This window comes from Hyperolius riggenbachi, chromosome 9 (genome assembly GCF_040937935.1).
Source record: "Hyperolius riggenbachi isolate aHypRig1 chromosome 9, aHypRig1.pri, whole genome shotgun sequence".
In the NCBI taxonomy this organism is placed as follows: domain Eukaryota; kingdom Metazoa; phylum Chordata; class Amphibia; order Anura; family Hyperoliidae; genus Hyperolius; species Hyperolius riggenbachi.
In genome coordinates this window covers 237776129-237801275 of record NC_090654.1, presented here as the reverse complement: position 1 = coordinate 237801275, position 25147 = coordinate 237776129, and the positions used below count along the sequence as shown (strand labels likewise).

Sequence of the window (25147 nt, the reverse complement as noted above, 5' to 3'; positions counted from 1 at the left end):
AACGTGGATTTTTCCATGATCTTTCAATACACTTCCCAATCTAGATTGGTTGCAAAAATAGTAGAAAAACACTGGAGTGTATTGAGGGAAGATAAAATTCTAGGCGATTTACTGCCAAACACACCTAAATTAATTTTTAGGAGGGCACCAAATATAGGGCTATCAATTGCCACAGCTGCCAATGAGAAAAAGCAGAATTTTCCAGAAGAGGCAAATGGGAAAAAGGGCTTCAAGAGATGTGGAATATGTACTGGGTGTAGAGTCACTCATAACCCTGGCAGGATATTAGAGGTTATTACAGAAGCCGGAATAACATATAAAATTAAGGACTCAATAACCTGTAACACAAAGGGAGTTATTTATTGTATCCAGTGTCCCTGTGATAAAATATATGTAGGTAGAACCAAGAGGGCCCTGCATACACGTATAGGTGAGCACTGCAAAAATATCATGAAGAAAAACATGAAACACCCATTATCTAACCATTTCAAAGAAAAACATGGGGGATCTCTGAGGGGAACGACTTTTTGGGGCTTAGAAATTATTAAAAAAGATCCAAGGGGAGGAGACTACATCCGTAAAATGTCAAGAAATGAATCAAAGTGGATCTTCCAATTGGACACTTTGATTCCTAAAGGTTTAAACAATGAAATGGAAACATTTGCATTTTTTAATGAATAAATTAATTTTTTATTGTATGGCAATCCCTTGATGTAATTTGGGTGAATGTGAGAGAGAATGTGGGTATGGAAAGGGTTAATAGCCAGGGGGAATGGAGAAATTTGCATATGAAATTATGGGAGGAAACTCCCCTGCAGAGGTGGTTACTTGAATCAGATGGTCTATATAACATGAGAGGTCCCAAATGGCAACTGTTCCTCCTGAAGAAGGCTAACGTTATTTAGCTGAAACGCGTAGAGGTGAAGATATTGACTGTCTTCTATGTGTCAAGATATTTAAGAGCTGTGAGCCGTAGAAGCGCTTAGCGGCTGCACTTCGAAAAAGAGCTCCTATATCTTTAAGGTGACGTCACCGACTACAAAGACACTACAAGCGAAGATCCCGGAAGAGCGAGCGTCACCACTGGGATTGCCAGAAGGAAGTGACGTAGGCCGCCGGGTATCCCCGCAATCTAGACGGAGAGTTGTGGAGTTCTTAGCTACGCAGGACCTGATCATCTAACTTAAGGTACCTTGAGTGGATCAATGATATGAGCAATTTTATATATAACTAAGAAGCGCATTATAGACCACATCACAACCTTGGGAGGATTAATCCTGGAGTTTTTCTATAACGGTGGAGAGTATATGAAATTTTTCTACCTGCCATTGTGGACACACTGGGTCTTTTTTTTGAAGGACTCGCAAGTTTTATTCGTTGTAACGCTGCAACCTGAGCTTCCTTTTTTTGCAAAAGTGAACTGCATCCTGGAAACTAAACAAATTTTTCTTGGTGCTGGAAGGCTATATGCGGCAGGTCACGCATAGTGTATGATTGTGTGAATGTGATGGTGGGGTGATTGTGGATTGCTTTTATAAGTATAGGATCCTTTTAAATTATATTGATTTGTTGACTCATACAATTATCTGATTAAAAAGTAGTTGATATTTTAGAAGCGCATGTTCCTTTTTTTACATGTATAAATGATTTAGTCAGTGTTTGCCCATTGTAAAATCTTTCCTCTCCCTGATTTACATTCTGACATTTATCTCATGGTGACATTTTTACTGCTGGCATTACTGCTGATGTCAGTGGAAGGGTGTTCGGTTTGCTTTTTTGGCAGTTGTAAACAGCTGTTATTTCCCACAATAAAAAAATATTTTTAAATACAAAAAAAATTGTTGTAACAGCTGCTTCCAGATTTGACGCTTCAGGGCCAAGTGGGGATGGTACCTCCCAACATCTCAGTAGGTGGTTGCCTGAATATCAACCCACACCTGTATTTTTTAGCCACTTTGTGTAGTGTCTGTAGCATTTCTAATGCTGGGAACACACAACACGCATTTTGCGGTAGATTCACCACGCGATCGATTTACCATACGATTCCCTGTTCAATTCTCTTATCTTCCGCTCATTTTTCTTATCTTTCTTTTCAATTCACTTCTATGAGAAATCGAGTGGAAAATAATTGAGCAGAGAATCGGACATGATAGAATTTATCAATCAAAGGCATCTATTGGAATGATTCTTCCTGCAAAAACGAAACGTGTGTTCCCAGCATTACACGATACTGCGCCAGATTGGGCTCCCGTTATCTCTCTGTGTGTTTTTTTTCTCCTCCAACCAGTTCTGCAGCTAACTACTGCTGTCGGAGGGGAAAAGCTGAAATTGGCTGGCTGCACTGCAGGGTACAGGTTAAAAAATGAATACAACTTGGGCTAAAAGGCAGGTTTTTGTTTTTTTTTATTCATTACTGGCTGCAGACTGAAATGAAAAGGCAATTTTTAATAACATGAAATAGCAAAAACAATTTTGTAGTCCTGATACAAGTATATAGCAAATTTGTAGCTAGAGCAATTTTTTTTACTTTAAATACATTTTCCTTTGCTTACGATATGCTTTGAAAGACCTCATAAAACAACATTTCTGCTGTTGAGAATACGGTGTACCGTGGAGTGAGATAAACTGACATATTTCTCATATATTTTTGTGTTATAACGAATAAGTTGCCTTTCTTGGGCATGATTTCATGTTTAAAGATAACGCTTTTTGTCCTTGCAGCTGTTATCCAAATAATCCATTTTCGGGCATCTTTTTATTTTCTGCGGTGTCTGTCAAAGAGGTGATAGAGCCAGGTAGCTAGAGAGCATTTAAATATTTTGAAGGAAAAAATAAAATAAAAAAATGGAAAGCAAAAAAAGGTATGAATTACAAATATTGTTCCGATTCTAAATAACACTTTATGGAGATGACCTTTAACGTTTCACCTTTAAAAATCCACTATTTTAAAGACATTAATATCAGCGCTGAGAAGCCGGTGAATTCTCATGACTTCCCCCAGAACTAGTGTGATGGGCACTGAAAAATCACTGCCCGAATATACTGTACTCAGGGTCTCCGAGTTAATTATCAGCTGATACTCCACCCCCTCCCCTCCTTAGCGATGCAGTTACAGCATAATTGGTGGCTGCTGAGCTGGGGGCAGGTTGTGGCGATGCAGATAGGGATAACCAGGGCCTCGGCAGAAGTTTGGGGGGAAAAAAACCCTACAGCTGCATTTCTGAAGGGGAAGGGCGGAGCACTCCCCTGAATGAATTACAGCCAATCAGGTCAGTACTTAACCCAAAGATTTCCCCCCCACATATCATTAAGGCAGAGCCTGACATGATATACTGGAAGCACTCTTTAAGGCTCTCCAAGGTTGAACAACGCAAGACAATGTAAAATATTTAGCAAAACCAGCCTGGATTTATTACATATAGTCTACTGTTCAATGGGAAAAAGTTTGGAAGATGTGCCTGGATGATAGCAGATTAAAGGGATAATTGCACAGTGTAAAACTTTAGTTAATTCAGATCGTCTTAGATTTACTGCAAACTTTTTTCACTGTAGGGGTGAACTAGAGATGGCAATGCCAGTCACTCCTCAATAAGCCAGCTTAACTTTGCCACCAAATACACAATTTGTGATAAATTCAGACCAGGTTGATTGGATCACATAGGTTCTCTGGTTAATTTTTGGGTCTGGAGAGGCTTAGTACTAGCCAGACACAATGGGTGGTAGTTTGAAGAATTTGTGATTTAAATGAGGCTTAATTGCCTCAGGTGTGTGGTGGAAAAACAAGGGGTGATATACCCATAAGTCTGTTTTATATCATGCGCTCCAAATAGCTTGCACGCGTCCTATGGGACGCGTTGCAAGCCTCACTTCATGCATTTCCTTCAAGACCGTAGGAGGAAATGCGCAGTGGTCAGGCTTGCAACGCATCCAATAGGTCGCGTGCAAGCTATTTGGAGTGCACAATATACAACGGACTTATGGGTAAACAACCCCTTGTTTCCCAGCTGCACACCTAAGGCAATTAAGCTTCATTTAAATCACACATTTTAGTGCTTAGCCACTCATAAGTACTCATGAGCCCATGCCTGATTCTAGGCACAACTAATAATTATTTTCAAAATCTTATTTTTTTTAAAAGACCAGACTTAAAACTTTGTAGTTACTGAGACTTTCCTATTGTGGTTGCTTTTATTGGTTGACTTTAGATCTGCTTAGAGAAAAGAAAATGAATCAGTTTGGCCTATGGTAACCATTATCACTCTACCTTTCATTTTTACAAGCAAAGGCTAGAAAGATTAAATAGGTGTTGGATGGGTCAGTACCGTGGCATCTGCTCCTCACTCTGAGGTTTGATACATTAGTCCTACTACCCAGTTGAACAACTGGAAACTACTTTTACCTCAAAATAGCCTCATAAAGTTAGTCTCTGCTACCCCCCCCCCCCCCCCTCACCAAAAAAAGTGGGAATAATATCTGAGGATCATGCATACTGGTCCCAAGACGCCAAAATAAAACCGGTCTGCGTTTATGCATCATGTAGACAGCCATATTGAGAAAAAAAAAATATTTATGAGACAGGCTTCTTCCCATTTGTTCTCAAAATGGCTGTCTTAATCACCAAAGACATTTGTGAAGCAGCTCTTGAAAAGAACAACTGTTATATACACAGTGCAAGGACTGGATGTTTTAGAAAACCCAATAGCTGCATTCCTCATTTTCATCCTCTTCATACCACTCACGAAGAACATAAAGTGATTACATTTTCAGAGACATTGGCTTGAAAACAAAATGTCTTACAGAGTAACCAAGTTATTTAGTGTCTCTGTCATCCCTTTCAGCAAGGTGACAAATTAATACCACTGTCTGGTCAGTTGAAGTTTTTTTTCCTGTACAGAGATGACTGTAGACTGCCTGAAAGGAAAAAAAAAACTCCTGGCTGCCTGAGTTTAGGAGAGAAATTATGAATGACCTTGAAGAACTGCTCACAAAAAGTAAAAAAATCAAAACACAGTTTTGATTCCCCAATGCACCTGAAAGACTTTAAGTACAGGAGAAACCAGTACAAGTAAAGGAGAAAGACAAAGTGTTCTTAGAGTACATTCGTGGCAGATAGCTTTGATCTCAGAAAAAGGCAACTTATGAGCACAATCTGGCTTTTAACCTGCTAAAATAAAAGATAAAGGCACATTTGAACACTGCATGCTTAATACTATTCTTCGGGTAATCGATAGTGTTTGATTTTCCTTAGGTAGTGTTTGTGAACAGACAGACAGGTAGTGCATTTGCATTTACACCGGGGCTCCAATTTTTTTCCAGACCTCTTTCGTGAAGTCAGAAGGCCTAGTCAAGGAAGCAAGAAAGGGAGGAAGCCATTTTGAAAATGTGGCCTATGCTGATGTTAAAAGCCAGTAAAACCATGACAACACTTCACCTTATAATATGGCATCACAGGGCCTAACTGAACAACAGGCCTACAATATGTCAGCTCACAAAATGGCTTCCTCCACTTTGCATATGTAACAGGCATACGTCTAACCCGTTGGGAGACACAAGCAGATCATGCTGGTCCTGACCGTAGTTTAGTGAGAGGATAAATGGAATGATATAACCTGGAAAGAACCCTAAGAGGGTGCAATGATGCTGTATCTCCTGTATGTGGTCTGGAAATTAAAGGAAGAAAAAAAAAAGGCCACTAGTGCTTTAAATTACTGTAACAAGTCTTCCCTCCAAAAAAGAGCCAATATTCCAAAAAGAAGTATAGGACTCGCTTATTGAGCTGGTCTACTGGAGGGTACAGTGCAAAAAAAAAAGTCTGAACATTTTTTTACATACATAAAAAAAAAAGCACTGTGTTCAAAACATAGCAGACAGGTTACTCCTGAGCAGTTACACGCTGTTTTAGTGTTTAAAGGCCATAATGTGTTTAAGAACAGTCCTTCTCCCATGGAGTTCATTCCTGCACATGCTGTTTTGATCAGTAGCACTTTAAGAGCGTTGGGGTTAACCCCTTTCTGGTCAGACTGCCAGCAACACCTTAAGCAGTGCCTGAGTTACACAAGGGGAAAATACAGTGCCTTATCAAATAAATTACAAAAAACACAAAAAAAGAGCAAGAGTCCATTTCTGATCCCTATCCAGTGTCAAGGACTGTAATGGCTGTAGTCATTGTGGAGTTTCTGTATTTTCCAACAAGGCTAGTCTGTGCAAAGGAGGATGGGAGAATTCCCTTTTGTAAGTCTTTGGTGGCAGTTTTGGTAGCTGAGGAGTGGAGTTCTGCCGTGGCGGAACCGGCGGGGCGGTCATCTGCAGGAGGTTGTTGTGACTGGTGCTGAGGCCGCAGCAGCGGCGTAGTGCTCTTGGAGACGGGGTGCTGGGAGGGGTATTGGGAGAGTTAGGGACAGTGCTGGCCTCTCTAAACCAATCCTGCTCTCGATGGAGGCGTCCCAGGGGTGGAGGTTGAAGATTGAGGGGGCAGTTTATAAAGTGTTCTGGAGGCCGGAGCGGGACCGGAGGAGGAGTATCTGGAAGAGGATCTCTTGGGGGAGGAGGAGGAGGGCTGTGCAACGGTCCATCAAAGGGTCCAGTATAAGCAGGAACCCGTGGTTGAATCTTTGGAGGTGGAGGCAATCTGGGTGGAATGGCAGGTGGATCCTCATCTGATCGAGAACTCGCCTGAGGGGGGAAAAAAAGGAGTTTACTGGTACAAAATAAGTCAATTTGGACTACGTACTTATTACAAAATGAGGTATTTTTACAACACATTCCTAGGGAATTTACCATATTTTCCAGACTATAAGATGCACTTTTTCTCCTCCAAAAGTACAGAGAGAGAGAGAGAGAGAGAGAGAGAGAGAGAGAGTGTGTTAGTCTGCATGTGTGGCCAGGTGTGTGGCATGGTGGGTACCCCGAAGAAAATGCAGAGCACAATGGTATTTCCTCCATCCTATCTGGTTTACTGGTGCCCTCTCACTGCGTAACCCCAGGGCACATGCGCTGTCAGATCATGCAGTGAGAGAACTCAGAGGACAGAATCTGCCATTACAGCGACTGGAGACAGTGGACATGGTGTGTGCCAGCTGGATAGGGGAGGGCATCACTGGTTAGCATTGTATAGCTAGAAGTGTGGTTAAGAGTAGCTGGTTAGTGTAGCTAGTTGGGGGGGGGGGGGGGGGGGGGGGAGCAGGGACTAGTGTAGCTGGGATAGAGTAAGCCTGGGGGGGGGGGGGGGGGGGGGTACACAAGACGGTCCTGCACCATGGAAGCACCAAGGTCTAGTATATTTGTGTCCTCTAAACCTAGGTACGTCTTATGGTCCAGAGCGTCTAATAGTCTGAAAAATAGGGTACTTTATAAGTATTTCTTCCTAGTCTCTGGAATCACAGTCTGGCTTCTAAAGCCCTGTATAACCCCCACCAGCCATTCCAGTTCATAACTGACATCAGGGCCAGCCTTACGGCTTACATGTCGGCCTGTGAAAGGTCTCACTAGGTCGCTCGCTTCTGGATCACCTTTCATTTACTTCCAGAATTTTTTTCTAAATGATTTGTAACTAATATTTATAACTAGATTTGAAAAAAAAATCCACCCTAAATAGTTTTAGCTTTTTCAACAAACTCATAGATCATCATTTCCTCCTTAGGAATATACAACTTGTCTGATCATTCCCAGTCAGTATGAGCCAGTAACCTTTACGGGTGGGGAAGTGGGAGGGGAGGAGATGAGCAAACTGAAGCCATACCGACTGCTAACCAATCATGAAGGTCTGTCTCCAGTAGCCTGGCAGGACTTTAAACTAAATATGGAGGTGAATGGGCAGCTGGAGGTCACTACCAAGGTGGATGTACAAATTGGTGCAGCAGACATGTTCCTTTTTATTTTGCAATAACTGTGCTTAACCTCCTTGCCGGTTTTCCCGACCTGAGCTCGGGGTAAAAAAAAGAAGCTGTTAGCGGTGATCCCGAGCTCAGGTCGGGGTAGGCAGTGCAGCGCTTTACCTATCAGTTGTGGAGTCCCGCGCGCGATCGCGCGGTGCAGCGGGACTCCAGCCTCTCTCCCCGGCAGTGTGGGGTCTTTCCCTGGCCGCCGGGATCCCCATGTCCCCGCTATTCTTCCGGGGACCCGGCGGCCATCGGAGCGGCGGTGGCGGCGTGATGTCATCGGGGGTGGGGCTAATATTTAAAACGAACTTCTCTATATTAGAGAAATATAGAGAATTTTGTTTATATGCATATTAGCGCCTTCTTGTGGTCAAAATGATAACTGCAGCGCTGGAGCCCAGGAAGGTAAATTTTTTATTCTGCTGCAGATCTCCCTGCCAGAATGATTTTTTTCAGGTTTTAGGGTCTGAATGAGTGGAAAAAAATTGCACCTCTTTTAAACCCTAAAATCTGGAAAGAATCAGACCGGCAAGGAGGTTAAAGGACAACTGAGAGTTAAACATCAGGTATGCAAGTGAAAGTTTCTGTCTGGGTTGGGACCAGGTCGGACTGGGTCAGACTATAGCATAACCCTCACTGATAAGTAATTACAGCCATAAAACACTTTCCTGTCAGTAAATGGCTTCTGAGAGCAAGAAAGAGATAAACAGGGTCAATAATTCATAGATTTGAGCTCTGGCATACTTCAGTGAAGGTGTCATTGAGCAAAGACAATGGAACAGTAAAAACTAATTTTAAATATAAAAGAAAACTGTGGGATATCTTTAACCACTTCAGGACTCAGCCTTTACCCCCCCCCCCCCCTTAAGGACCAGTGCTGATTTCGAAGATCTGTGCTGGGTGGGCTCTACAGCCCCCAGCACAGATCAAATAACTGGCAGAGCGACCAGATCGCCCCCCTTTTTTCCCCACTAGGGGGATGATGTGCTGGGGGGGTCTGATCGCTCCTGCATGCGTGTGGGTGGCGGGGGGGGGGGGGGCACCTCAAAGCCCCCTATACCTCTTCTCCCTCCCTGCCCCGGAGATCGGAGGCTGCACAGGAACGGATCTGTCCTGTGCAGCCTCTAACAGGCTCCTGTCTGTCATGTGACAGCGATCCCCGGCCGCTAATTGGCCGGGGATCGCTGATCTAGCACAAAGCTGCTACTCTTAGCAGCGTTGTAAAAATGTAAACAAAGCGGATTATTTCCGCTTGTGTTTACATTTAGCCTGCGAGCCGCGATCGGCAGCCCGCAGGCTATTCACGGAGCCCCCCGCCGTGAATTGACAGGAAGCAGCCGCTTGCGTGAGCGGCTGTTTCCTGATTAATTAGCCTGCAGCCGGCGACGCAGATGTGCGTCGCTGGTCCTGCAGCTACCACCTTGCCGACGCGCGTTATGAGTGGGCGGTCGACAAGTGGTTAAAAAAGTCATTTTTAGGAGGAGGAAGATAGATACAATTGTTTTTCTCATCAGCTTATTTTCACCTCGGATGTCCTTTCAACTTTTATGAAAAACAAGCATTTGGATGCATTTATGAGAAAAAAATGTCATATAATTACAGAGCTGCTGAGATTGAGTTTCAATATGCTGCCAGAGTACAGGTAGTAGTCGTGTTAGACACTCCCAGTATCCACCATCTCCATACTGATAGCCAGTCAGTAAATGGCATGGACCAAACTATGTTCTACACAGTAAGTGAAGTTTCATTTTCAAGCAGTAGGGTTGAAACCGATAAAAAATTGGAACACAGTAAGCACAATATTCAGGCCACCCCCATCACCACACCACCTCGGTGCCGCCAAGTGCATGCCCGACCAACAATGTGACCAATTTCGGGCCAAAATTGGTCACATTAACCAATCAGACATGCTGCAAGATGTAGGGCCAACCTGCTCAATCAGGTGCGCGGCGGTAATGGCGTGGGATATCGGGACAAGCGATGAAACCCCCGGCATTGTCCCCCCCAATGTTTAATGCCCCCCCCCCCCCCGGTGCCCAGTGCCCAGTGCAAGCTATACATTACCGGTCTGCGACATCCACTGGCCCCAGGCGCACTCATCAGTGCATACACGCGCGCCCCACATGGTTGCCGAGTAACGGGATGGGCGTAGGTCGACAACCCACATGAGACGCGTGCAGTGAGAGTGCACCTGGCACCAGCGGAGGTCAAGCAGCGGACAGGTAATGTATACAACACTGAACACTGAGCACTGGGGGAGGCAAGGCACCCCTTAGGGGGTCGGCGAGGAGGCGGATACTGCACACAAGGCCGATTCTGGATTAATTTCAGCATTAAATTGATCGGGAATCGGCCTGTGGTGTATGGGCAGCTGACAGACCTCTCTCTCATCAGATTCGATTAGATTTGCCTCTTGGTCAAATCTGCCCACCATCGCTAGCTGTATGGCTACCTTAAGATTGCAAGCGAAATCTGAGACACTTTAGACACCAGAACCAATGCATTGATCTGATCATAATTCAGGCGCCCATACATGACTCAATCAAAAACCTCAATTTTCCCGTTCAAAAAGAAAAAATCTGATCGGGAAAAATATATCGAATTTTTGACCTTTTGATCATGTTGGAAAATACAGTGTATAGTGGATAGGTTTGATTTTTCAGGCAATACAATCAAAAAATTAAATTTAAAAAGGTCTGAAGAGAAAATAAAAATGGTTTAGTGTATGAGCGCCTTAAAGTGTACCGAGCTGAAGCTCGGGTACCCAAAATCAGATACTCACCTAAAGAGAGGAAAGTCTCAGGATCTTTCTTCTCTCTTGTAATGTCCCCCTGTCGCTGAGCGTAGCCTCCCGGAAGATTAGCAACAAGGCATTGTCGCTAATCAGATCAGGGCCGCGCAGTCCCTTTTCCTTATTCATGGAAGCGCAATATCCCACTAAGCCCGTCTGCGCATGCGTAGTGAGCCGTGGGCTCCGTACTACTGCGCATGGGCGGGCGGCAGGCTCCCGTGGCTACAGCATGCAAATGACTAAGGAAGTGGAGCTGCGCAGCCCCAATGTGGAGGGGAGGCCACGCTCTGCAACAGGGGGCTTCCGACAAGGGCGGGAAACCTCAAAGGGATCCTAAGGCTTCCTTCTCTTCAGGATAAGTTCTTGTCTGGAACCGAAGCTTCGGCACGGGTTCACTTTAAAACTCATCTGTGCTGCCACCATCTGGCAGAATATTGTAAATACCAGGCTTACTGTATCAGGATCAAACTTCTTGCGTGGAGGCAACGGAGGAGGAAGCAGAGGTTCTTCATTTGGCCTGTACAAACTATTGCAAGAGCTGAAGAAAGACTCTGTAAAATGGAATAAAAATTAAGTAAGGGGTGCATTACAGATATTTTTCAATGAATAAATATACTAAAAGACAAACACTTATATAGCGCTTTTCTCCTGGCGGACTCAAAGCGCCAGAGCTGCAGCCACTAGGACGCGCTCTATATGCAGTAGCAGTTTTAGGGAGACTTGCCTAAGGTCTCCTGCTGAATAGGTGCTGGCTTACTGAACAGGCAGAGCCGATATTCGAACCCAGGTCTCCTGTGTCAGAGGCAGAGCCCTTAACCATTACACCATCCAGCCACCTACTATATTGAACAGCACTCCAAAACCTGTGACAGCTTATGGCTCACATGTAGCTAGAGTCACCGAATACTTCCGGTAAAAGGACTAGAACTATGATAAGGCTATTGTAAGCCTGGAGGGAAGGGGACATATGGCTACCTATACAGAAGGAGGGTGGCTGCTGACAGTGGCCTTGGGCGGTAAAGAGTACAAATCCGACCCTGATAACAACTAGGTGTGAAAGCTCCACTAGCAGCAGCACCAAATGGTTACCCTTTCAGTAAAGGATTTTACAGCAGGATAGCAGGCATACTGGAGCCATTCTAAGTGTATTGGAAATAAATGTATTATATGATTTTTGTGCCTTGTAAAGGATGCCATACATGATAGGTATGGAAATGATATAATTTTGTTGGTCAGGATCCGCTGAGTATTCTAATATATAATTTATGCCGCCAACATACCCAGCCACTGAGTTATTGAACTTCTCAGTAACTGAACATCCTACGTTATCCACGTTTAATATCATTTCAACGTCTATTTCTTGAGTATTATGAACTTGTGATTATTATTTGTGCGCGAGAAGCGTGTGCTGAAATATAGAAGATGTCATATTTGTTGGGCTTAAGCTTCCCGCCCAAAAAATAATAACGCCCAGTCCAGTCTAGGGGCTGCCTGAGATCCCGCCCTAAAATCTGGATCATTCAATAGGACAAGGCTGAGACTCCACCCCAGTCCTTCAATTTACCTTGGTAAGGATTGCACGCAGCTGCCAATTTGTCTGAACTCTGATCCGGAAACAAAGAGCTTTCCATGTGCTTGAATTTCCACACAAAGGGACACATTTCTTCCGAACTTAAGTATCCATTTTCGTTTTTTTTCCCCTTTTATTTTACACTGGGTTATCATTGTCTAATTGTTACAATACTTTAAGTCAATAATTTTCTCAGCTGCACCCTACTATTCAGTCAACCAGAAGGAATCCTTGCTTCTGAAGATACGCTACCTGAAGATTGTTTGTTATAGTTAGAATAGTGTGTTCTAACCGTTTTATTTGCAGGTCTTAGAATCAGTGAGAATAGGTCCTCTGTCCTCTACAGAGGTGGTGGCAGCTTTGTATCCTGAACTAGTGTGTAGTTTGTGTCACTGTAGCTCGCAAGCTTCCTTCTAGCCTGTTTGCTGCCCAATTCCAGCAGTTTCAGCTCATGGATTGCGTCCAGAAGGTTGGACCGTCTGTGGGCTGAAATACATTGGAAGGCATTGAGCGGTCCGGCCACTAGAGGGCCTGTGATAACATCACAATACCGTCATATTTATGAATAGCTTCAAAATAAAATAATAATTTCATTATTTTACTACATGCATTTTTTTTCTTAAAGTGGACCTGAACTCTTGCGCAGGAGAGAAGGAAAACCGAGAGAAATGCACTCTGTATGTGTTTAGAGAGTTTAGCCTGTATAATTCTCCCTCATCTGTGTCTAATCACAAGTTGTAATTTTCTCTCTTAGCTGTGTCAGCTCAGAAATCTCATCTGCCTTGGCAGAGCAGCTAATTTGTTAACACAGGATATTAACAATATGCCTGCTTCCATGACAGCAGGAAGTAGACACTGCAGATTTATTGCAAGATTTGTATCAACTGTAACAAAGAAATGTTTTTCTTTAAAGGTTATAATGCTGTTGCTTATCTTTTAGAGCAGAGAGGAAGTTCTGAGTTCAGGTTCGCTTTGAAGAGCCTTTTAAGTCTGCAATTAAACTTGCAATGTATTGTCTATTCATATAAAAGTTATGATTGTAGAGACCACTGGAGGGCGGCCTTATATCATATTTATATTCTGTAATCTCTCAGCCCCTCGAACATACCAAAACTAGATCGATGAGAGCATGGGAAGACGACCTAGGCCAGACTAACTATAAGTCAGTGGTCTAACTGTTGTCTTACCCTGGCGAAAGGCAGCAACTATTTTTCTCATATAGAGACGAACTACAAAATTCTACATCGCACATATATTACTCCTGAGAGGTTGCATAACATCTCAAATACCAACTCTCCTAAATGCTTCAAGGGATGCGGGCAAACTGGCGATCTTGCTCACATATGGCGGCTCTGTTCAACTGTGAAAAAGTTCTGGGCCCAAATTGCCTCTGCCATTGGCACAGCACTTGAACTACCTCTTTCACCCGACCCACTCCAATTATTACTAGGCAATAAGCCACAGAAGTGGAAGTACCCACAACATAGATTGGCACAGCATATGGACAAAGCAGCTCGCCTGCACATAGCCCGACAATGGTCGAAACCCAATCTTTCCCTCGAACTTACTGATGCTATAATTATGGAAATACTAATCTCTGAGAGATTGTTAGCCATTGTTTATGACACTACTCTACCTTTCACCAGAACCTGGCAACCTTGGCTCTCGGCCTCGACTTCTCTGGGCTTACGCTCCTGTGCCCTCTCCTTCTAGGGACAACGCCCATCCTTTGTTTGCAATAATCCTTAGAACAACATGATATGTCTTGCATATTTCTATTTGTTAATGTTTGTTACGATTATAATTTGATCATATGCCCTTTGCTAAGGGTCTACTCAAAGCTGTTAGATTTCTTCAAAAATCTTAAGAGAATGTTTTGAAACTAAAAGTAATAATTGCCTGGCTGCTCTGTTCCTCTAGAATCCCTCCCAGAGTCCTGTAACTCCCTGACTTCAGGAATCCCCTCCCAGAGCCCCCCTGCTGAAAAACGCCATGGTGTTTTCCCTACTTCGGCTAGAGAATACCATGGCCTTTTTTCCAGCAAGGGGCGGGGCTACTCAATGGAAGCCGGCAGATACGGGGTTCTGGGAGGGATTCCAGAGAAACAGAGCCGACAGGTCATTATAACTTTATATGGCAAGATGAGACATTGAAAGTTTAACTGCAAACTGGATAGACAATATTGATATTAAATAGACTTACTGGAATTCGGTAGAAGAACTGGGGCAAAAATGCTGTTGCTGCCTGTAAGACAGAGAAAATTGTTAATGTTCATAAAAAAAGTAAATACAAAAGTAACCCATTTTGTATGCTTTGACACTGGACTATTTTAAGGTGTCCATAAACTTCTCGACCATCATACAGATCCATCTCTGATTGAAATCTGATAAGAGAGGCACCTTTCACTGCCACGAGCTGTGCAAAAATTTTATCAGTGGAGCGGCCTCCCCAGGTCTCTGCAAAGCTCAGAGGAGCACATTAGATGATAGAGTGTTGCAGAGGAGGGTATGCTCACCTATCCACTGGTGCACCCACCTTCTGTGTCTTCTCTGTATCCCTGCCGGACACCGGTGCACCATTGACCCGGTATCATACACACGACCACAAATTACATTGCACACCCCGGCAGCCATGGAGAGAAGACAGGACACCGGAGGAGGCCACCAGAAGATAGGTGAGCATACGCTCTGCTGTGACACTGAGCAGTCTAGCGGCACACATTTTAAATGAGCGGAGACCAGCCGGAAGGTCTATCGGTCGTCCAGAAATCGAACGGTGCTACCAGCGACCACAGGGATCAATCATGGCAAGTAGGGATCTTTCTAATCTGCATATGACTCATAATTTAATCATAATATTGATTTAAAAAAAACAATAGCTGTAATAGATTTCCATTAGATTCAAAGTTTTCACTGTATCTAATGTCTAATCTATTGAAGAGATCAAGTAGTATATGGCCAGCTTTCATTTTTGGGTTACATTTGGCTTTAATTATAAATATACTGAAGGTACGTTTTCACTGTCTGAGACGAATGTTTGACCATCTCAAACACTATGCTACATTACCAAATAACCAACACAAAATACGAAAGACCACTATTGTTTGGGCACCTCTTGCTCATTGTGTCTCCCATCCCCGGCACTGAACATATTACATGAAAAAGACTGTTATGCAATTTTAATAAGGGCTGAATGAGTAGAACTTCACAAAGAGCACAGTGGCATAGTGATTAGCACGCTCGCTTTGCAGTGCTGGGTTCCCGATTCCAATCCCAGCCAGGGCACTATTTGCAGAAAATTTGTATGTTCTCCCCGTGTCTATGTGGGTTTCCTCTGGGCACTCTGGTTTCCGCCCATATCCCAAAAACATTAAATAAGTTCATTGGCTTCACCCTACAAATGGCCCTGACTACAGTGGACATGTGACTTTGGTAAGGAATTACATAGTGAGCTCCTCTGAGGGACAACTAGTGTCAAGACTATATACTCTGTACAGCGCTGTGGAAGATGTTAGCGCCATATAAATACAAAATAACAATAATAAATGATAAAGAGTAAAGAGGAGTAGATGCAAGAAAGAAAACCTACCGTAGGAACTGTTGAGGTCGAAGAAGACACTAAGTTCGGAGGATGCAGACACTGGAGGCGTGGAGGGGGTGTTGGGGGAAATGGGTGGAGAGGTTGCAGCTTCATGTTCAGATTCAGTAATTCTGCTGAAGCTGATCTTGTAGGGTTCTCTCTCCAGAGGGGTGGGGTGTCCCCGCAGGGTGCCGGATGATGACAAATGCCTCCCGCTATTTGGTCTTATGCCTGGAGACTTCAGGGGATACGTTGTTTTCCGAGGCTGGAAGAAAGAACATTTTAGCTCAACTGCGTATCATTCCTTTCAAACTTTATTACCACTTTAATAGATTATCATGGTTTAAAGGATACCTTAGGCCAAAAGAAAATGTTAAAACGGAGGGAGCAGGCTTGTGTAGAGGGCTCTCCTCATTCCCACCGCTCCCCCCGTTCTCCTCCGCCCCCTCTGTACCAACCCTTCGGCTACTTCCTGGTCGGGAGGGTCAGCGAAGAGCGCAAAGGCGCTGCCCGGCGATGCGCATCCTTGATTGTGCGCCCGCATCTGTATGTACACAATGTAGTTGTGATGTAGTCCGAATGCGCAGAGCGCTCCCAGCAGCGGGAACGAGGATGTGCGTCGCCGGGCAACACCTGTGCAGTCTTTGCTGACCCTCCCAAACAGGAAGTAGCTTCGGAGGGTAGATACAGAGTAATGGAGGAAAACGGGGGGTAGCAATAAGCTTGAGGAGAGCCCACTACACATGCCTGCTCCCCCTGTTTTTACATTTTCCTTTGCACTAAGGTATACTTTAAACCATTATACTAACCCCATAATGAATGCAGACAATCTAAATCTGAAAAGCGAAATAATAAGTAGTTACCGGAGGTGAAAACCAGTAGTCTAACTTTTCAGCTGTTCCAAAGCCGGATCTGTAAGTGACCTTGGGGTACTCCTGTACAAATGTTGGCTTTTAGATGAGATGGTCCCCAACAGCCGCTTCAGCAGAGCTCTGTCTAGCATGTATACAAGGCTTTACTTTTAAGCGGGACCAAATGCCCCACATTAAAACGTAAGTACGGTACCTAGTCTTCAGGACATAAAAGAGCATTTGCCCCCCCCCCCCCCCCTCTTCCTTGTAAAACGTTTGTTTTGCTTGATGAGAGTACGACAGGCAACACTGCTCTCAGAAACTGACAAATATAATTATTGCCGGAAAGGAGAAGCTCTCTGGCTCTTCCCTGTGCTCCCCTGCATCTTTCACCAAAGTGAAGTGCCACCGTGGCATCGTATTCAGGCACATAAAAGCCAACCAGTTCAGTCCAGAAACATGTGTCACTTCCACAGAGGTGGAGAAGCACAGGGAAATGGCCAGGCAGAGAGGGAAGAACCCAGGCAGAGAGCTTCCCCAGCCGGCAATGACCATACATGCCAATTGCGAGAGCAGTACAAGCTTGCACTGCTCTCAGCATGCTCTGTAAAAATTTTGGGGGCCTCAGGGCTGGAACGGCCTGGTGGAGGAAGAAGCTGGGGTAGGGGGAAGGATTCACCAACAAAGACTTACAAATCTGGGCGGTTGCTTGCAGCCTCTTGGTTCAATCTCCAGAGATTTGTTGAACAAATAGTCTGTAAAATCTTTTTCAGGCGTGTTCCCCATTGGGTTCAGATTCTCAAAGAACCTCTGCAACGAAAAGAAACAGTCAGAGTGTTATTCTTTTCTGCAGAAGTCACCAAGTACGGGCGATACGCCTGTATGCACAGCACAGCACTGCAACACAGGTACAAAGACAATGCCCAAGACTTCTTGATGTAAACTGTGGAAATTAAATATGGAGCCATTCTTAGGGCTGAACGATTTTAGGAAAATATTGAATTGCCATTTTTCTGTCAGAAATTGCGGATTTGATTCACAATTTTAGGGATACGGAGCCAGTCCCAGGGCTCAAAAAGAAAAAAACAACACAAAGGATGATCCCGGTGCTCAGTTCACGTTAAGACCATTACTCTTACCACCTCTGGATGGCCAGAGAACAGGTCAGTACAGTCCTTCTCCTGCAACCCGCTGTGCTGTAACAGCTCGCCGCTCCGTGCACAGTAGTGGCAGCTCAGAGGCTTTCAACACTCCTGGCGGCTCACTCTCTCATTCCGCCTGCGTCATCAGCTGGGCGGGCCGGCCAGCCACAAGGATCAGTTTGAGAGCAACTTAGAGTCCTTCCTTCTCAGGCCCGTCAGTCAAGCTTTAGCCAGCTATCAAGCCTGGAATCACAATTTTGACTTAGGATTAATCGCAGCTCCTTCGCACAAATGCACAGTGCCCAGCAGACCAGCACTCAACAGCTTTGCAGATCACCACATCACATTGTGCCTCATCCAGACTTCCTGTCTGTCACTGTGCAAAGGAGGCAAAGCTGTGATTAATCCTAAAGCTTGATAACTGGTCGAAGCTTGAATGACAGGCCTGCGGATTCTCAGAGATCTAAGGAAGGATTCTAATTTAATCTTAAACTGATCCTTGTGGCCAGCCCGCCCAGCTGAAGACGTAGGCAGAAGGAGAGAGTGAGCCGCCAGGAGTGTTGAGAGCCGCCGCTACTGTGTACGGAGCGGCAAGCTGTTACTGCAAACATTGCACAGCGGGAATAGGACTGGACTACAACTGTTACTGGCTGCACAGGGGAAGAGTGCCGTGATCATCTTCAAAACCGCAGCTTAGTCGATCACGTGATTGTCTCCGAATTGCGATTTCGATCTTAAAACGATAGATCATTCAGCCCTAGCTATTCCCATTGAAATATTATTTAATGCAGGCTACAACACTAACCTAATTCATGTGGCTGAATATAAAGACTAAAGCATTGATAAATAATGAAATTTCAGCTCAGCTGAGCAGCATGTTTAGATGCGGAGGCATCCAATGTCAAAGGCATAGGCTGAAAATAACCGGCTTGGCTAATTACTTGACACTTGAACATCGCAAACGAGGAATACCTCAGCAAACGTCATGTTTATAAAAACAAGGAACACCAAGAGCCCCAATAGTGTAATATGTACTGGTAAATGGTTACTAGATAGAGTAAATATTAACCTGCTGGGCGGTCTGGACGAGCTCAGCTCGTCCAGTACCGCCGGAGCCTGCCGCTCAGGCCCTGCTGGGCCGATTTGGCTCAAATAAAAAGCAGCACACGCAGCCGGCACTTTGCCAGCTGCGTGTGCTGCCTGATCGCCGCCGCTCTGCGGCGATCCGCCGCGAGCAGCGGCGAAAGAGGGTCCCCCCAGCCGCCTGAGCCCAGCGTAGCCGGAACAAAAAGTTCCGGCCAGCGCTAAGGGCTGGATCGGAGGCGGCTGACGTCGATGACGTCACTCCGCTCGTCGATATGGCGACGATGTAAGCAAAACAAGGAAGGCTGCTCATTGCGGCCTTCCTTGTTTATTCTGGGCGCCGGAGGCGATCGGAAGAACGCCTCCGGAGCGCCCTCTAGTGGGTTTCATGCAGCCAACTTTCAGTTGGCTACATGAAATAGTTTTTTTTTAATTAAAAAAAACCCCTCCCGCAGCCTCCCTGGCGATCTTAATAGAACGCCAGGCAGGTTAATACTCACAAACCAGAGTTACCATTAGGCAACCACTGTAAAGGCAGGTGGGGAGATTTTCCTGATCCCACTCAGGAATAGGAAGTCGCTTTCTGTAGATGAGAAAAAGGGGGTTCAACCCTCCACCCAGGGTGGACTCAATATTATGCAGGAGAACAGAGGCGCCAAAAGGATAAAAGGAAGCTAAATGAGCTTAAAAACCAAATTCTTGGTAAATAGAGATAGTAGTGGTGGACTTACCTCCTCCAAGTAGACACACAACGACTGTAGTAAAGACAGTCAATATATTTTATTTATGAACTCCAAATATGCAACGCGTTTCACAGGTTTGATCCCGCTTCAACAGGCAATAACAACGGAGCAGTATAGGCCTGAACGATTTTAGGAAAAGATTGAATTGCACGATTTCTGTCAGAAATTGCGATTTCGATTCGATTCACGATTTTCATCAAAATCAAGCTTTAGTACTAAATTACAGTAACATTTACAAAAATGCATTGCCAGAAAACGACATCATACTATCTAATTGATAGTATGATGTCATTTTCTGTCATTTTTGTAAATGTTACTGCAGTAACATTGTGAAGCTGTTATTAATCCTAGCCAATAAAAATTGGCGTACGTTAAAAAGGGGCGCTGGGAAAAAAGGGCGCGGGGTTTTAAACGATAAGCATGGATAATGTTTAAAAATGTATTGTACTGTATTTCGTTTAAAATTAATGTTTTATAAAGTTATAAATCATTAAATAATGTGCATTAAATCGGCAATTGTAAAAACGTTAATCTTTCGTTTAAATAGTGAAACGTATAATAACGTTTAAAATTTTTTTTTTACTAAGTAACCCTCCCTGTACCTACCCCTAACCCCTAGACCCCAGTGTTGATGCCTAAACCTAAGACCCCCCCTGTTGGTGCCTAAGTAACCCTCCCTGTACCTACCCCTAACCCCTAGACCCCCCTGTTAGTGCCTAAACCTAAGACCCCCCTGGTGGTGCCTAAACCTAAGACCCCCCTGTTGGTGCCTAAACCTAAGACCCCCCTGTTGGTGCCTAAACCTAAGACCCCCCTGTGATAAGCATTAATAACGTTTCAAAAACATATAGTGCGTTTTTTTCATTTAAAAATAATGTAAAAAAAATAAAAAAAATTGTACTGTTTTTCGTTTAAAAATAATGTTTGAAAAAAATATTGTACTGTTTTTCGTTTAAAAATAATATTACAAAATGTATAAATCATTAAATAATGTGTAATCATGAGAAGCAGTAATAAAACATTTAGTCTCCGGGCGCCGCTTTTAAAACGTTATTTTTCTCCGGCGCCCTTTTTTCCTATCGGGCGCCCATTAAACGATATTTATTATGGGAGTGAATGGCGGCGCCCGATTTGTCCACTAGCCTCCTGCGCCCTTTTTTACTGTTACCTAAAAATTGTGCCTAGTTTCAGGCTTGATGACTGGCTGAACAGTGACTGACCAGTCCAGTCCAGTGCGGAGTCTCAGAGACCTTAAGGAAGGACTCTAACCCTAGTAGCCTAGCTGATTAAGTAGTGTACTAACAGTGTGGTGCAGGGGCATAGCTAGAAATCATGGGGCCTCATAGCAAAAATTTTGGTTGGGCCCCCCGAAAAAATTAAGCACTTCTTCGCCCCCTTTCACCCACCCCAGCTCTACGTAGCCAGTATGCCTTCCCCCTAGCCCCACCTCAACTGTTGGTAGTACTCAAATCAAAGTAGCCAGATGTAACACTCCCTTCCCATCCCCCTGCACAGTACGCGGATGGAGCATTAGCTCCATTTTCCACTAGCCACAATCCGCTTAGATAATCTGTTTGCTGCCGTTTTGCAGAGGACAATCGGCAATGAAATTAATGAACAGTAAATGGTGATCCAGCCTCACTAAGTAAATATAAGCAGGGTGTTTAAGTTTTTTTTTTGTTTTTTTTTAAGTTTTGTTGCAATAAAGCAGAGGAGTAGGTGAGAGAACTATGGCAAAGATCAGAGTGGAGGAGAAAACAGCCCATACAGTCCATTTAATTACCTGGAGAGCAGTTTGAAAGTAAGGCCAGGACAAGACAGGCATCACCACTTCAGAGGAATGCATCCGAGTTATAATTGATTTACAGCTTGGTTTACAGCCCAACGCTGCTAAACAGCTCTGTTTCTGAAGTCTATGGGATCCCCGGAAGCTTTACAGATGATTAGGGCAGCTGATTACAGCTGACTAGTAATCTCCTAACCCCTTACTCCAGAGCTGGAGCTGTCCTGTGTGATGTCGCCGCAGATCAGTAGGTCTGTGTGCGCACTGGGAGACGCATCGGGTTAGGAGGCAGAGAAGCCAGAACTCCGGCAAGTTGGTAGAAAAGAGAGTGAGGGGGAGACAGATTACAGGACCTAAGCAACAGTAAACTGCATTGGAAGCTGGGACAGGCAGACCGTCTGCCCGCCTTCCGTACTATTGAAGACGCAAGAATATAACTTGGGGAGTGGAGCAGCTTAGCTAGCGAAACAACTACACTGCCGACAGACCTGGAGGCTCACAGAGAAGAGGTCTCCGATGATTAAGTGGAGATTGCACGAGGTGCATGAGATACTGATACTACTGACAGAAGGCACCGGAGGAAGCGGATCACATGACAAAAGAAAATCCGCTCTGAGCATCAGGCGGCCTGCAGCGTAGGCGGAGCTGTACAGAGCAGGCACAGCTTCTGCCAATCACTGCATCTTCATGATATGACGGCGGTGGTAGGCGGAGCCGCACAGACAAGCACAGCTGGTGCCTGAAAAAACGTAGGTATTGACGATCCCTGTATCGTCTTTGCAGGAATCGCGGTTACGGTTTAAAACCGCCGAACCGTTCAGCCCTAGAGCAGTAGCATATGTGGTCAGTAGAAGAGCCAGGCACCTCAGCTCTTCTACTGACCACATATGCTATTGCTCCATTGTTATTGCCTGATGAGCGGGATCAAACCTGCGAAACGCGTTGCATATTTGGAGTTCATAAATAAAATATATTGACTGTCTTTACTACAGTCGTTGTGTGTCTACTTGGAGGAGGTAAGTCCACCACTACCTCCTCTATTTACCAAGAATTTGGTTTTTAAGCTCATTTATGTTCCTTTTATCCTTTTGGCGCCTCCGTTTTCCTGCATAACGTCATGTTTATGGCTGTAACCATCACAATCAGTCATGTTAAGCAGATCAAACACATTGATTTTCCCTGTCAATTCCCATAAGGTTTGATCAAATCTGCCAGAAACCTATTTCACCAATTCTGATCGATCAAATTTTGATGAATAACGATCCGATGTATAGATCGGACAGGATAGAAAATTTCCGTCGGTGTGTGGGGGCTGCTCAGGAGTGGTGGACAATCAATTAGCCATAGAGTAGTGCAACACTGTGGTTCAACTGAATTTCAAAAAATTTCCTGATTAAATCTATTGTAAATCAATTTTCAAAAGTGCCGTGAGTGGTAGGAATCGATCAGGTTCTGATCAGCAAGTGTCTGCCCTCCCTTGAGGGCTGGGCTTTTTTTCACTCAGAAAGATCATCTAACCGGAGTGGAAATGGGTGTTCTCCAGATGCCTTATTGCTTGGTTGCCTACCTAGGCAATCTAACTTTGTAAGTACCATTCACAATACCTACGCTTGCTCCATTTTCAGTACATACTGCACTATTTGGGCTCTTGTTGTTTACTTTTCAAAGTACATCCTATCTCTCAAGAGCAGCCGACAGAATGATCTGATTGTGTTATCTTTCTTCATGCCGTACCCGGATATCAGCTTCTATGCGTAAACAGTAAGGCTGGTTCTGGTACTGCTGGATTTCCCCTGTGATCTCCGCCACTTTCCGCCTCTTGCTGAAGTTGATCAGCTCCTTGCCATGTCTCTTGAGGAAGTCCGGGTTCCCTTCTTCTGTTTTCAGTATATTGGTTAAGTATATTCCTGCAATAAAGAAAGTCATGATACTGTGCATGACAGCATGCATATCACACCTACACACACAGCATGGTCTGCCACGCATTCATAAAGATATAAGAGGGCAGGGCAGTATGCCCCAGTAATATTCATAGTACACTGAGAACAAAGCCTGACGCTGCAGCAGTCTGGGAAAATATCAGAAGATCACTGCCACTTCCTCATGCCCTCGTTCATCTTCCTACTTTTTTAGCAATACACAAAGTTTGATGCATTGCAAACCTATACGATTGGCAGTTAATATATTTACAACACCTAGTATTTGTCTCCAGTAGTTCCTTCTTAGTAGCAGCTAAGGAGCTCCTTCTTCAGCACAGAGCAGGTCACCTGAACCTATTAATCTGTATGCTTTTAAAAAAAACAAAAAAAAAAAAACACCTCTTTGTGGCCAGCACCACATCTACAGTTCCTTCCTGCTCAGCGTATAAGAAAATGTAACCCTTCCCACACTCTTCATTGTCTTTATTAAATGTCATTTATACATATCACTCTGTTCTGGGAGCAATAAGAAATTATTTCTCACTGCTCTTTTATTTAATCCTTTCATAAACACAATGAAGAGGTGGACGAAAGACAATGCTTTTTAAAGAGACTCTGTAACAACAAAAACCTCCCCTGGGGGGTACTCACCTCGGGTGGGGGAAGCCTCCGGATCCTAATGAGGCTTCCCACGCCGTCCTCTGTCCCACGGGGGTCTCGCCGCAGCCCTCCGAACAGCCGGCGACTGTGCCGACTGTCAGTTCAATATTTACCTTTGCTGGCTCCAGCGGGGGCGCTGTGGCGACTTTCGGCACGGAAATAGACGGAAATACCCGATCTCCGTCGGGTCCGCTCTACTGCGCAGGCGCCGGAAACTTGCGCCTGCGCAGTAGAGCAGACCCGACGGCGATCGGGTATTTCCGCCTACTTCGGCGCCGAGAGGCATCAGAGCGCCTGCGCAGGAGCCAGGAAGGTAAATATTGCGTCACGGCTGTACGGAGGGCTACAGCGAGACCCCCGAGGGACGCAGGACGGCGTGGGAAGCCTCATTAGGATCCTGAGGCTTCCCCCACCCGAGGTGAGTACCCCCCAGGGGCCGTTTTGTCGTTACAGTTCCTCTTTAACATCGGAGCAAGGACGTAAGATAGGACCCTGCTCAACTGTAGACCTACGGCTGTGGGCACAAAGAGTTAAAGTCTGAGAGGACTGATGAGGTGGGAGGGGTCAGGTGATCTTTGCACACTGGGACAGACTGACCACTAGTGATAGCTAACAATTCTGAGAGGATACAAATGTTATGCAGCTCGACACACAGACCATACAAATGTAGCTGCTGCAGCATTTGTTCGACTCATTTTCAGGCGAATAAATCTGCATACAATTATAACATTTGCATGAACTCAGAATATACATATTTATGTCAATGGAAGTGACTGTATAACAGATAAGACTGATAAGAACAAATGCCAGGCTACATTTCCCAGAATCCCTGTACAACAGTAGTAACTATGGCCCTTATCTGACTCACTTTTCTCCTAAGTTTTCAGCACTCTGTAATTGAAAAAGTACCAAAAAATATGTGAAAAAAAATACTGAAATAAATATTCAGAGTATTTTCTTGCTTGCTAGTGGCTTAAAGGGAACCCCGAGTCGAAGTTTGGGTTTAAAAATAGATATTTACCTAAGGAAAAGGGAAGCCTCAGGATTCTACTGAGGCTTCCCTACGTGCCCTGATGGGGGCGTGTGCAGCCCCCCCCCCCCCACGTGACCTTCCTCCACATTGGGGCTGCGCTCCTCTCCTGTTATGAG

The 25147-nt window shown here is 44.6% G+C and overlaps 1 protein-coding gene across 2 annotated transcripts in view; it reads right to left on the bottom strand.

The window, feature by feature from the left end:
- Positions 1 to 6102: 6102 nt before the first annotated feature.
- SOS2 (SOS Ras/Rho guanine nucleotide exchange factor 2) overlaps positions 6103 to 25147 on the bottom strand; it is a 133509-nt gene continuing 114464 nt past the window's right edge. The window contains exons 18-23 of one of the 2 annotated variants that reach the window (XM_068254184.1): positions 23154 to 23326; positions 17362 to 17478; positions 15827 to 16082; positions 14441 to 14482; positions 11113 to 11219; positions 6103 to 6672 (exon numbers count right to left, since the gene is read on the bottom strand). In XM_068254184.1, the coding sequence (XP_068110285.1) occupies positions 6163 to 6672; positions 11113 to 11219; positions 14441 to 14482; positions 15827 to 16082; positions 17362 to 17478; positions 23154 to 23326 (1205 nt within the window). In that variant the 3' untranslated portion in view covers positions 6103 to 6162. The remainder of the gene's footprint in view (positions 6673 to 11112; positions 11220 to 14440; positions 14483 to 15826; positions 16083 to 17361; positions 17479 to 23153; positions 23327 to 25147) is intronic. The other variant, XM_068254185.1, reaches the window with a different exon arrangement.